Genomic DNA, 14,100 nt, shown 5'->3' on the forward strand with positions numbered 1-14,100 from the left:
GAACAATGTTGTTAGTACAGTGTGATCACAGTGATATTTTACAAACAGATTGCCTGGGCAATAGATGTATCATATAAAAAAACATTTAACTTCTTAACTGAGGAAGTGACCAGATGTTGAGGATATGCTACATAGTAACTCTAGTGCTCACCTTTCACGCTCCTGCTCCAAGAGGTTGGTAAAGTCATCACTCTTGTTCATGTAATCTGTATGTTTATGCTTCTCGTTTTCCAACTCATAAACTGTGCGCCGATGGCACTTCTCTGCCAAGAGGAGCTGTTCCAACATGCGTCGATATGTCTCTTTCTGCTTTTCTTCCAGTCTGTCCAGCTGGATAGTTGAAAAGGAGAATGGACTGTTTGAAAGGTCTCATTCACTGACATAGGCTGATTAACTAACCGAATAAACTGTATTTAGTAAATGTCAGTTCAGTAATTTTACGTCTTGGGTTTTACATAAAGCAGCGGCTCGGAACCAGAGCAATTGTTCTGTGAAAAGAATGATTTCTTTATACAGTATATTTATATTAAACATTTGCATAGCTCCCAGATGTACGAAGAATGGAATCTGACACCATTGTATAATACTTTTGCAGGACTGAGTGCTTCCTGCAGCACGGTGCAGAGCACCTTCACCTCCTACCAACTGAAAGAGGAATTGAGGGTGTTCAGTGCCTCCAGGGAGGCAGGTCTGAGACAATGAACAGACAAGGTGTTCAGCCTCTCCTGTCAGGTAATGTGTCCTCAAGCCTGTTGAAGTCAAGGGCACCCATCAGAACAAAAGAGGGTGGACCCTATGTACAAATTAAGATGCCTAATGTTAGACAACTAAATCCTGCATTCAAATGGCTAGATGGGCATTTAGATGCCTAAACATGGGGTTTGGCACTTAAGTTGCATGCCTAAAGCTGAAAATGTAGGTGCACATCTGTGACATGCAATAGATAGTCGCAGCTGCCATTCATTTGATTGATGAAAAATAAAATCTAAATTAGCTAGAGTCAGTGTGGATTTTTTGTAATACATTTCTGGTTACTGTTCAATTTAGACTTTTTCTCTCTTCCTCTTCTTTTACAATTTATCTCATTACTTTATTAGGAATGGTTTATATTTTTTTATTTGGTCTAATTTTATTATTAATTATATTGTTATTAATTATTATTATTTTATTATTATTATTCCAGCTATTTTTCCAAACACTGGTTTTCAGGTACATGTGTAAAAAGTTGCTAGGAAAGAAAAATACCAAACATTGCTATTCACGCTGCTACCTTCAGTGTTTTGTTGGGGAGAGGGCAGTTAAAGCTGAGTTCTCATTCAGTTTGTAACAAACTTTCCACTCAGGTAGACCCACACAGTACCTTTCTGATTATGTGCCTCCAACAAAAATATCACTAGGTCCTGCTCTGATCACACGCAGCCCACCCATTGTGGGAATCATGTCTTCTATAGCCAGGAATGGCCAAGCTAGTGGCTATTTTATGGTATTCCTGTAATGGGCTAAAGGAAAGATGAGAACAGGATTGCAGCCCTTTTGAAACAACTCTAGATGATAAACAGGAGAGTCTTAGGTGCTCATTAAACTTCACAAAAGAGAGAGCCTGGCATCAGCTGCATTCTCATCTGGACAATGGACCTTTTGAAGCCAGAAAATATTGTAAACGGAGTATTTTTATACCAATCATCTTCTAATAAACTCCTTGCTGTACAAGTTTTACAGAGAACAAAGGGTCCCTCACAAACCAAGGGACTCCATGGACACAGTGCCCTTGCCACCTATTACAAAAGAGTCTTGTTAAGCTCTTTTAGCATTGTTCAAAGTGAATATTTAATGTATCCTCCTGAATGCTACAATCTGTTTTCCTTGCTTACTTGCCTCACAAATATTCCAGAAGATGTCACATTAAAAGTACGCAGTGTATTTTAAATTGCCTTCTACTAGACACAATTAATATGAATTGTACTGTATTCTACCCAGAGAGTCCTTGAAAAATTGTACATACATTGTGGCATATTATACATTTTTTGGCTGGCAGTTATCAGTGCTAGTTTTTTGATATATGGGTAGAGTTCATCAGCTGCACCATTCCTATTCTGGTACTAAGCAATAAAGTGGCTGCATGCATCCTAAGACGCTTGCGTGTTCTGTGACTCACTTTTTTCCTATATGAATCAAATGTTGGCATGAGTTAACATGGGGATCTCTTGGCCAATTCTTATGAATACCTAGCCTCATAATTTGCACTGGACACCTTTAGTATGGTGAGGGGATCACAGATACAATATAAGTGTGTTTACAATGTGTCCTGATCCTTCTTTACATTTTTTTAACATAACCAATCACCCAGGCATGTTGAATCAGTTTGATCACTCTGTTGACTCTAAATTCTGAAAAGATGTCATCTAATACAGTGGGTTGTTCAACCATTGTACCATTATTACTGTAATTATTGTACCAATATTACTGATGTATTTAGAAAAGGTAGAAGAGATTAACTAAAACCCTAGGGATGCAACTCTTTACCTTAATAACTGATCTCAAAGATGGCCTTTTTTACCTTAAGAACGTGCTCTGTGCTCAGTTTTGGATTCACCCTGTAGGTATTAGGACCTTTTTCTGGTCTCCTACCTATTCTACACTGGTATAGCTCCATAGACTTCAAACCAAGGATCAAATGCTATGGGTCTAACTTGGAGCCTGATCTTGCTCCCTATGAGCCTGATTCTCCACACTGTTACACCATTTCAACGCTGATGTAACTTTGTTGACTTCAATGGCATTACACCAGCATAAAATCAGTGTTATAATAGAGAATCAGGCTGACTGGTGCCATTGGGTGCAGGATTGGGCCCACAGTCATCATATTGGCAAAATGACTGTTGAAGACAAACTTTCTAAGGACTGAGTAAAGACTACGGGATTTGGTCCCTAGACTTAACTACTTCACCTGATACAATGATCCAGTCTCATGAACATTGGGGTGGGAGAGAAATTTCTTTTGCATGTGGATTGAATGCAGTGGAGTAATTAATTTACACTGGTGTGAGTGAGCTAGTCCTCTCATCCTAATTGCTCACTTGATGATACTCTAACAGGAGACACACTGTCAAGAGCACTTATCACTACAGATTTGTACCTATTAATGGAAAGGAATTTAAAATGTAGAGTCAAAATGTAACCATTCACTATCCTGGGAGGGTTTGTTTTTGCTTAACTGCTTCAAGTTCACTACTTAGGGGAGCAGGGGAAGGAGGGCAAAGTCCCCTAAAGAACATGAGAAGCTTTTGTTTTTGCATTCAGACCCAACGCTATTATCACAGGGAACATGCTTTGGTGATTTCATAACAAGGAAATATTCACCTTCCCTTCAATTCCTTTTATTTGTGTGAGCAGTGAACACTGCATTTGGCTCTTGCTTTGTGAAATGACAGCAAGGTAAATGGGCACAGTCTATTCATCATGACTCACTCTATTCATCCTTTCTTGGGGAATTGGATAAGTTATTACCTCTGAAATGGGTTTCTCATAGACATCTTCCCCTACGGATTTTTCTTGGGCAAGGATGGCATCCCTATGCAACACTCGCAGCACGTTCTCTGGAGCTGCTGATCCATAGTGAGCCTCTAAAACTTCAGGTTTAGTTTTCTCTGTCTTCAGCATGTGGATGACATCTTCTCTAGCCTGTGGGATTTCAATTCAATATAATTAGACAACCTACAATCAACAGGCAAACCACACTTGTATTACTACAACTACAGTTTGTGCAGTATGTGTATATAGTACACAAACAGAGTACTTTGGGGGGGAATTAAAAGAATATTAAGATTGAAAAATCAAGCAGGTGGGAAATGCCAGAATAAAGATTGCCTCTGTAATCTTGATTTGACCCCTTGTGGGTATGAATTATGATAGTCTTTCCCAGCATCACATATGAAGTCTATCACATTCAGGGATAAAACCTAGCTCTCCTGGGTCCCAGTCTAGGACCTTAACCAGAATAGAACATCCTTGTTTTTCTTATTACCTCCTGCCTCATTCACTGTCCATCCTGTGCACTGGATAAGGCAAGTGTCTTGTAGAACAAAGAATATATGATCATGTAATTAAACTATGCCATACAGCACACACAAGGGGGCTGAATTAAGTTTTCATGGGCAACTGTAATTCTGTTATTTCCTAACTACTGAATGCTTGACTTTGCAACCATAATGTTCTTTTAAAGTAATTATTGTATGTACATTTCTAGGTTTTTTGAAACAGGGAACTGGAAAAATAAAATACAAGGAACCATATTAATTGCCACATGGATCAGCAGTAGGGTTTGAATCAAGGACCTTTATATTCATAGCATGGAACTCAAAAACTTGAGCTAAGAGAGTAACTAGTAGTAATAAAGGGCTGTTAACATCTATGTGGACCAGCCACTAGAGGGGGACACAGCACACACTTTGACAGTGGCTTACCTAATTATTTGCTAGACAACAGAGGAAATTTAGGAGTTTATTCCTGGCTCTGGATGGGAGTTTGTTCTTGTGGTTACAAATAGCAAAGCCAAGCACATCGATTTGACATGCTGTGGTTCTGCCATATCAGAAACAGAGGCCAGTTCCCAACTCTGTCTGAAGTGACTTTGTGCAATACCTGTTGCCCCACTGATAAAATGGGGGAATGACACTTGCCTGCCTCTTAAGGGGTTATGGTAAAATGGGGTTATGAAGCCTTGCTCAATAAGAAGGGTTGTGAATTTCACAGAATTACAGTCAGTAAGTAGAGAAGAACTCATGCTTTCCTACTGGCTCTCTCCTTCCCTTAGATCAAGAGGCAGGTGCTGCTCCTGCCCCATGTAATGCTCAATCTGTGCGGAGCTGTGAAGCCATTTCAGTGCACATGGAAGGTTCAGAGATTTTAGCAGCAAGCGTCTATAAAGCTCTAAACACACAAATGGTGATTTTCAAAGGTTTATAACTTGGCCAAATCTGGGTGTGTTTTCATGGGGACAGCAAAGATACCTCTCTGTCCCCAGGACTATCACTCTGCAAATTTTACCATGGAGGCACTAGAGCTCTTCAAAGAAAAGGCTTTTAACATTAGCAAAACTAGCTCTTTTCCCAAACTTAATTCTTGAAAATGGCTGAGCCACTTTTACTTACACTTTAAATCTGAGCATGCTGCAGAGAGTACGCAGCCCATATGAGAATGTTAGCAGTTAAAAACAACTAAGAACAGGGGCTTCTAATGGAAAATATTAGGCAACCAGGCATTGCAACTGTCTCTTCCTGTAGTATAGAGAAAACATGATAGAGGAGTATAAATATTTTTATCAGCATGAGTCTGAGGAAGCCACATTACTCATGAGTGACAAAATGAGTTATACAGGTCAACCCCAACTTATGCCAATAAAATCTGTACACTACAATCCATCATATACTCTGTATAAGATACTTATAGTACATGAAAAAAGTTATTGTAGGAATGCTTTAGAGATGTTAAAGAAAATTTATTGTGACTATTTTTCATACTCTCACTGTAACAGCAGGTACATTAGTTATCACGAGTTCAGTGTTTCTGGGCTCAGCAGAAGCCATAAAACCCTCTAAAAGTGGAAGGAGACAGCTTTTCTATTTATATAAATGTCACAATTTTCAAATCCATTCTTTTGGGCCCTTCCAAAGGAAGAAGTGAGTATTGGATCCCACAGAAAAGCGGAAAGCACTGCAAGGCTGCGAGATATTGGATTGTTAATTTGTGATGTTCTGCCCTCTACTACAGGACTGAACATAATTTGAGGGGGGAAACAAGTAAATATTTCTCTGAGAGGTTGATTTTATTTCATATATAAAGACAACTCATTGAAGATATTTTTGGAATGTTAAAAAGTTCAAAGGAGGATGGGAAGATGGATGGACAGGGGACAGATGAGTTGCTCAAAGATATATGATATTAGTTCTTCACATAGTTCTATGATTTTTCACATGGATATCACCATATGTGTATATACTTACAAGCTGTGATATATGTCCATGTCATATGTACTGTATATTACCTTGTATATATGTGTGTATAGATGAATAAGTGTGTGTGTAGCTATAATATGCTCATTGTTTATATCCTCATCTTGTCAGGGGTAGTTCAGCTAGTTCATCAAGAATTGTTTCCTTGTATGTTACCATGGCCTTATGATAACAATTTATGAAAAGCAAACTAGCAAACAGATACTCCACTGAGGTTGCTAGGAAGCATCAGAGCAAAAATAGGTCTGTGCTAATAATAAACTGAACACAAATTGCTTTTATCTGGTAAGACACAAATCCAGGAGTGGGAGGATTTGAAGTGCAACTGATCTTAAATCTTAATGGGCTACAGGGTCACAGACAATACTGTAGCTTTCAGGAGTTCTCAGGATTTCAGTTAGTCTCCCTACAAACTCCTCATAATGATTGCATGGGGAATTGGCTAAAATAGCTGGCCTGTGAAATTAATGATTTCATGCTTCCTCCAAATGACTAATTTTCCACTTAAACAACAAGACTAGCCCTCACGTTACTGTTTTGTTTCAAGGTATAGTGATAAAGTATATAATTAAAATAAACTTTAGGACGCCGGCCATTTTCAGATAGTAAGCCAAAATAGTCCTGTTGGGAAAGAGCTGGGTTTCCTGGGGCCACATACTTGGTTTAAAAAAAAAGAAAAAGAAAAAAGAACGGAGGCAGAGTCTCCACTGTGAAGTACTTTTGTTGAAGTACTTTTTGGCTATGTCTTCACTACAAAGGTTCACTGACAAAACTTTTGTCAGCTTACAGCCACCAACATTCCTATAACACTAGAGCATGTGCACATTCTTATACCTGGTTTTCATACTATAAGAATAAAGGGCTACCCAGTAAAAATCAGAGGCAATACAATTTTAAACTGATAAGATGAAATAATTTTTACACAACCTACAACGAGCATGTGGAACTCATTGCCACAAGATATTAAGTTCAAGAACTTACAGGAGTAAAAAAAGAATTGGCCATTTATATGGATAATAAGAACATCCACAGTTACATTAGAAAGGATAAAAGTATAAGGGATATAAGCCCTCATGTTTGAGAGCCTAAGCCAACCACTAGCTTCTCTGTAGTTAGGCGGAAAATGCCTGTTTTCCAGCTTTCCCATTATTGTCCATTGTGAATATTCTTATATCTTCTTTCGCTGAAGCATTTGGTTCTGGCCTCTATCAGAGAGGCTAGTGGACTAGATGAATCACTGGTCTGATCTAGTATGGCAATACCTATATTCTTAATAACTAGGGACCATATTGTTGAAATTCACATATGCAGCTGATGAGGGTTTTCAACTCATAGGTAGAGAGTGACCAGGCCGGGGTCAGAGTCAGGAAGCTATGGAATTTTAACTCTAGATTTCTTGAGTTTCCAGTGTTTAGGGTTTTTTATTTAACATCTATTAATATTGTGTTAAAGGACAATATTTCTCATCCTTGACAATCACATTCTTTGGTTGGGAATGTGAGTTTGGGGTTACAAAGGAGCCCAAGGGAGTAGTTTCAATGGGATTTCAGTGCCTGACAAATTAGGCTCTGCTGAAAAGTTAACCTTGGATATCTCTCTCCCACTTAGCATATAGAGACTAATCTGGTTGTAAGAGCTGGGTAACTGGTAACAGGTTCTGGAAGAAGGGGGTTTGGGCTGTCACGTTATCTGTTTTGATATCTCAGTGTGATCCCTGTGTCAGTTCAGCACTGAGGAATCATTTATGCCTTCTTCCTAATTCTTCCTGAGACTTGAAGAGAGAACAGTAGGATGCATTCCCCCACAAAGTGAGTCAGAAATCATGTGGTCCTCTTGTCTAAAGCCTCTCAGAGTAGCTGTTTAGTAAGATTTTCAGGATTTAATCTGAAAAAGAAAGCGGTCTTTGAAGCTGAAGATTACAAAGGGTGAAAGACCATGTCTGACTTCATCACAGGAAGATACAACTCCATTCCAGCCTACATCTTGGAGTACCTTTCTTATCGCTTCCCTTCATTCTACCAACACTGCCAGCCTCACTCCCCTTCATGCCCTCTTTCCACTTCTAGCTTTATGCCTTCATCTATGCTATTACCAATGGATGGAATAACTTTTCAATCACATCCTCTCCTCATTCAAATTCTTTAATAAAGGCCTTCAAATCCTTATTCTGTAAGGCCTTAACACTAATATTCTTCAAGTGCCTTCTCTACCCCAACACTGTATAAAAGGAAGAGAGAATAAGAGGAATAAGAGGAGAAAAACATTCTCCAAAATAAAAACTAATACTGCCCCTCTCTTCTGGTCACCCAACATATCTGTCTTCTTTACCACTGATGTGGCTTTTATATTGTTTCTTGTCCCAAACTGACCATAGTAAGTTCTTTACAAATAATAAATAGCATCACAGAAGTTTTAATTTTGTATAAAATATTCTTGGCCTGATTCTCATTCTGATTCTCACCACAAAGTTCCATTTACATCACTCTGGCCTTAAAGTGGGTGTAAATTACACTGTAAATAAGGGCTTTGTGAAAAGGAGTCAGGCTGAGAACATTTTATGCAAAAGAGGAGGTTACTCACCTGTGCAGTAACTGATGTTCTTCGAGATGAGTGTCCCTGTAGGTGCTCCACTCCAGGTGCTGATGCATCCCTTCGCTCGGAGAGTTGTACACCAGTACCCGAATGGGCCATGCACACACGGTGCCTGCCTCAAGCGCTGCTGGTGCCTTAACAGCATGTGCACGGCCATGACTCCTTAGTTCCTTCTCTAAAAGGAGACCGCCCCAAACTCCAAAGTAGAGAGAAGGAGGGTGGGTAGTGGAGCACCCACAGGGACACTCATCTTGAAGAACATCAGTTACTGCACAGGTGACTAACCGCCTCTTCTTCTTCGAGAGATGTCCCTGTGGTGCTCCACTCCAGGTGACTGAAAAGCAGTATCTCTAGGATGGTGGGGACTTTGGATCTGGTAAGAAAGCCATAGACAGCACAGCTCGGGCCCTTTGAATGTCAGTCAAGAGTCCCTGAGAAAAGGCATAGTGTTTGGCAAAGGTGTGCTCTGAAGCCCAGGTAGCAGCCCTGCAGATGTCTATGAGGGGAATGTTCCGTAGGAATGCAACAGACATTGACACATATCTGATAGAGTGTGCACCTTAATAGAGGTTGAAGGATGTATCTTCTTTAGTTGGTAGCACAAACGGATGCACTCTGATATCCAGTTGGATATCCTCTGGGTGGATAGCGATTTGCCCTTAGATTGCTCTGTGACTGAAATAAAAAGTTTAGGGGAAGCCCTGAACAGCTTAGTCCTATCCAAATAAAAGGACAATGCTCTGCACACATCAAGTGTGTGCATTGCTGCTTCGAAAGAGTTTGCATGAGGTTTAGGAAAGAAGGTTGGTAGATGGATAGGTTCATTAAGGTAGAAGGATGAATGTACCTTCGGGAGAAATCTGGGATGCATTCGGAGTGTGACTTTATCCTTAAAAAAGATAGTGTATGGTGGGTCAGCCATGAGAGCTGCAAGATCTCCTATGCGTCTGGCGGATGTAATTGCCACTAAGAACGCAGCTTTCATAGAGAGGTGTAGTAGAGAGCAGGATACTAGCGATTCAAAGGGCTTTTGTGTCAAACATGTGAGGACCAAGTGGAGGTCCCATGGCTGAATGCGTGGCCTGATGTCCAGGGACAGGGTCTGGATGCCTTTGAGGAATCTTTTTATGATAGGGTGGAAGAAGATAGTGGTGTCACCGATCTTATGGTGAAATGCTGTGATTTCTGCCAGATGTACCTTTATGGAGCAGAAGAGAGCCCAGATTGTTTGAGCTCCAGAAGATAGCCCAGTATGACTGGAAGAGGTGCGGAAGTAGGAGTGGATTGCCCGGCAGAACACCACACCATGAACCTAGACCATAGGTTCATGGTGTGGTGAAAAAAAGTTTGAGTGAGACCACAGAGCTCTGTCTCAGGCTGGGGATGGTAGAGAAGGACCTGAGGAGTCACAGCCGTGCACGCTGCGTGGCCTGTGCGGATACTCTCCGAGCGAAGGCGCAGGGATGCACCAGCACCTGGAGTGGAGCACCCTCAGAGATATCTCAAAGAAGAAGAACAAAAGCTTCCATAGTGTTATTTGTTAAACACTGGAACTCCTTCACACTGCTCTGGTAGGGTTAAGAGACCTTAAGCACACCACATCACATACATTACACTTATACCCACAGTAAGGGCCATTTACACTGCCAAAGCAGCATAAATAGGCCTTAGCATACAGGAGAATTAGGCCCATGGTTCCGGGCCGCCCAGAGGATTCAGGGGGCCTGGGGTCTTCGACGGTTGGGGGCCCCTGCCGCCGAATTGCCGCCGAAGACCCGGAGCGGAAGAAGCTCTGGGGGCCTGGGCCCCACGAGAGTTTTCCGGCCCACACGGAGCGAGAGAAGGACCCCACTCCAGGGGCCCTGAAAACCTCTCGTGGGGGCCCCTGCGGAGCCCGGGGCCTGGGGCAAATTGCCCCACTTGCCCCCCCCTCTGGGCGGTCCTGCCATGGTTTAGAAAAAAATAGTGTCATTCACTGCTTGGGAAAGTGATTGACAGCCTGGCAACCAATGATCTTGATTTGTTGACAAACCAGTTCTGCAGGAGCAGCAACAACGCTTCAAGCTTCCCCCTGGTGCCCTGCCAATTTCTTACCATTCTGACCCAGGAGATCAGCTCTGAGTGAGTTTGCAGTTTGGTCTCCAAGCCCACTCAGTCCTTAGCCTCTCCAATCAGACTGCTGACAAAGCTGCACTTTAGTGCCCATTGAGGTGGCATGTTTTGAGATAGGACACTTGTCCACTCCCCCTGGCCTGAGTGAGTCAAACTTGTTTCACATAAACCACCAAAGAGCCATTAGATTATAGCAGTTTTCAGTCATTACCAAAATGGGCTGGATTGGAGTCAAACCAATGACTCATTGGTGAAAGTAAAGCTCATATCAAGCTCCTGAGCCAATCAGTTTCTTAACTTCTTTCTTCAATTCTGGCTCTGCATAACTTGCCTTCCTGCTAACTGGCGCCACATCTTCTCAGAGCTACCTGCCTATCAGTAATAATCTGCTGTCTAAAACAGTAACTAGTTTAGAATTTGCTGATCAAAGAGCTTCTTTATTTCAGTAACATAATGAGAATTCCCCAAGCTATTAGGAAGGAGCGTGGTGTAAAGTTAAGGGCAAATGATATCATTCATAAGCAATGCTTTCAGGAAACCATTAGAAGTTCATCTGGTATTTTTCACTTTCAAAAACTGCCTTTCTAATCACCATGGCACATTGGAATGATTATACAGGTAAAAGCACCATATAATACAGGATCAACGTTTACAAAGTCATATTTTATCTCTGATTAATGGCATGACAGTAGCTGTGAAATCATGGATAGGAGCAGATTTTTTATTACTCGTGCTGTTATTTTACACCTGCAGTTTATTAATAGTGCAACAGCTGCTGTGTACAGGATCAGAAACTAGATAAGGTCACAGGTTCCTCATGCAGTGTGGTGATCCTACCAGTGGCTAATTTCCTAAATTCCAATAGACTTTGCAAGCTTTTCACATAGTGCTAATAAAGACCAAGAGCAAGGCCTCATATTACTCTCCTCTCAAGGAAATCAGGTGGCTGTTCTCAACCTGCTCTCAGCTGTATCTCAGGCATGCTGCGTGATATGTCACTGTAGAGATTGAAGGGACCTTTTGTTTCTGGAAATTCCAGTTAGACAGTTCAGGTTATGCATGTGTACAGTAAGGGTTCATCTAGATAAAATTAATGCAGACGACTTCTTCAGGCAGCTGTAGCCCTACTGTGTCTCAGAGGACATTATAAGCAAACACAGATATCAGTGTAAGATTGCTAACAAAAGTCCAAATGCTTAGATTTTGTAACTTCCGTTCTCTTGTTAGATTCTTAATAGACTAATTTAAATATTTTTTTAAAAAGTCTTCCTACATTTTGTATTAAAATAAGAAAAAAAAATGATGAAATAAAAATTGGCCACTGCCAAGATATCAAATTGAGGCTCCTTTGAACCATATAATATTAAATTGTCCCTTTAAGGTCCTTCCATTAATATCCTACCTCCTCAAAGTATCCCCACGTTCTCTTACAACCACTTTGTCACAGGGTAGCTGGGCTCTGTCCATAGACTGAGTCCAGTGCCCTGGACTGGAGCAGGTGAGCCCAATTGAGCTAATTAAAGAGGGCTGGGCTACACCTGGGCCTATCAAGGTAATTCTACACAGCAAAGAAAAACCCACAGCTGGCCTGTGCCAGCCAACTTGGGTGGGTGAGGCTGTCTTTCATTGCTGTGTAGACTTCTAGGCTCCAGCCTGAGCCCGGAAGTCTACACAGCAATGAAACAGCCCTCCAGTTGGGCCAACCGTGGGTTTTTCTTTGCTGTGTAGGCATACTCTCAAGGGGCTGCTAGTAGGCAGCTGGCAGGAGGAAGGACTGAGACAGGCTGAGCCCTTGAGAGGAAAAGCCAGAGCAGATTGGAGCTAGCACCCGTGGTTGGTCCTTGGAGCAAGGGAGCAAGCAGCTCAGGGAAGCAGCCGTATGGATGCTGATCCAGGAGGGGAACAGAGCTGACTGATGCTGGGAGGCTGCCAGGAGCGGGAGTGCTAGAGACTTTTGGGAGGGGGTGGCCCTGAAGCCTGGGGCTCAGGATTGAGTGAAGACTGTGTTTTTGTTTGTTTACCTCTGATAGGAAAATAAACCTCCTTGACTGAGGCTGGGCATAGCAGCATGCTTTGGATCCGGGGAGACGCGCTGGCCCTGGTAACAGACAAGGTGGGCATAAGTTGTTGGGATCAAATGTTTATGGTACACAAGATCCATTGCACGGGCTGCTTCAAAGCTGGAAACTTGAATACTGTCACTGAGCACCACTGCACATTGCTGTTTTTGTTTTGCCAAAAACTTGAGAAATAGCTCTCAGTCTTACATAAAAGCTTGGAAGTATGTTTTTTCTCACTTGTATAATAACTCCAAACATGAAAAAATGCTGTCTTTTTCCCTCTGGAAACAGATGCATAGTTTCCCTAGGTTTAAAGAGTTTTTATTGGCCACAAAAACTGCTTTTCACCTGAGCTAACTTCCCCACCACCTGGTGGTATGCAGTTCCCTTGAATGAATTTGTTTTTATATCTACAGGCCCAGGTCTACTTATGTGACTTACAATTTGCAGTTTAAGGAGCCAGGAGATTTCAGGGATGAAAACTTGACTTTCAGCCTTTGTTGAACAGTTTAGTGAAATTTTACAAAAACGCAAGATAGTTCTAGAAATGCTGGGAAAATGAAATTGAATAGTGTTATCCTGTCCACAGTGTGAATAACTTTTACCTTACATTATGACACTGTCAGTGTGATGTGATAGCTGTGAACTGTATATTGCTGTGAGTCTCTTACAATGATAATACAGAAAGTCCTATTAAAATCAGCATGTGCGGGGGAGACATATGTAGGTCAAACTGTCCCCTCTGTAAACTCCACTGAAGTGACACCAGTGGAGTTACATCAGAGAATAATCTGGCCTCTTACAGTTAAAAAAAAAAAAAGTCCAAGCTAAAGATGGCAGTGCTATGGAGGAGAAACACTGAGCAATATATTACTTCTTACAGAAAGCTTCGAAACAGATCAAATGAGCACTAGAAGACATCTGTCTGTTATTTCCTGCCCACACAGCTTTGTTCTGTTTTATTGCCAGAGAGCTCCATAGATGATGTCACTTTTCTCTGAAGAGAACAGGCCACCAGAGCCTTTCACTGACATAATTAATTATCTGTAGTCTGGGCTAGGGCCAGCAAATTCCCATGGCAAGGCTCCTAGAAGTATTAACTCCACACTGCTTGATGCTTTCTGACTTTTAAAAGGCTGCAGTATAATTTCTTGTCTGTTGACATTGAAAAGGAGCTCTGCTCTGTATTATCAAATAATGGGTAGGTTGCTGCAACATACAGATTTACAGTTTCATGATCTTTGGCAGTGGAGAAGCAAGCTCAAAAGGTCACTGTAGATTATGTACACAAATCAAAGCATGTTGGGATATGTCTTACATGCTTC

General features: G+C 41.5%; 1 protein-coding gene across 9 annotated transcripts in view; it reads right to left on the minus strand.

Moving 5' to 3' along the window:
• FILIP1 (filamin A interacting protein 1) overlaps positions 1–14,100 on the minus strand; it is a 155,355-nt gene that overhangs the window by 63,834 nt on the left and 77,421 nt on the right. For 7 of the 9 annotated variants that reach the window (XM_005299626.5, XM_065588061.1, XM_065588060.1 and 4 more), the window contains 2 exons: positions 3,508–3,681; positions 152–330 (listed from right to left, as the gene is read on the minus strand). In XM_005299626.5, coding sequence (XP_005299683.1) covers positions 152–330; positions 3,508–3,681 — 353 coding nt within the window. The remainder of the gene's footprint in view (positions 1–151; positions 331–3,507; positions 3,682–14,100) is intronic. The other 2 variants (XM_042847269.2, XM_065588062.1) reach the window with 1 other exon arrangement.

This window comes from Chrysemys picta, chromosome 3 (genome assembly GCF_011386835.1).
Source record: "Chrysemys picta bellii isolate R12L10 chromosome 3, ASM1138683v2, whole genome shotgun sequence".
In the NCBI taxonomy this organism is placed as follows: Eukaryota; Metazoa; Chordata; order Testudines; family Emydidae; genus Chrysemys; species Chrysemys picta.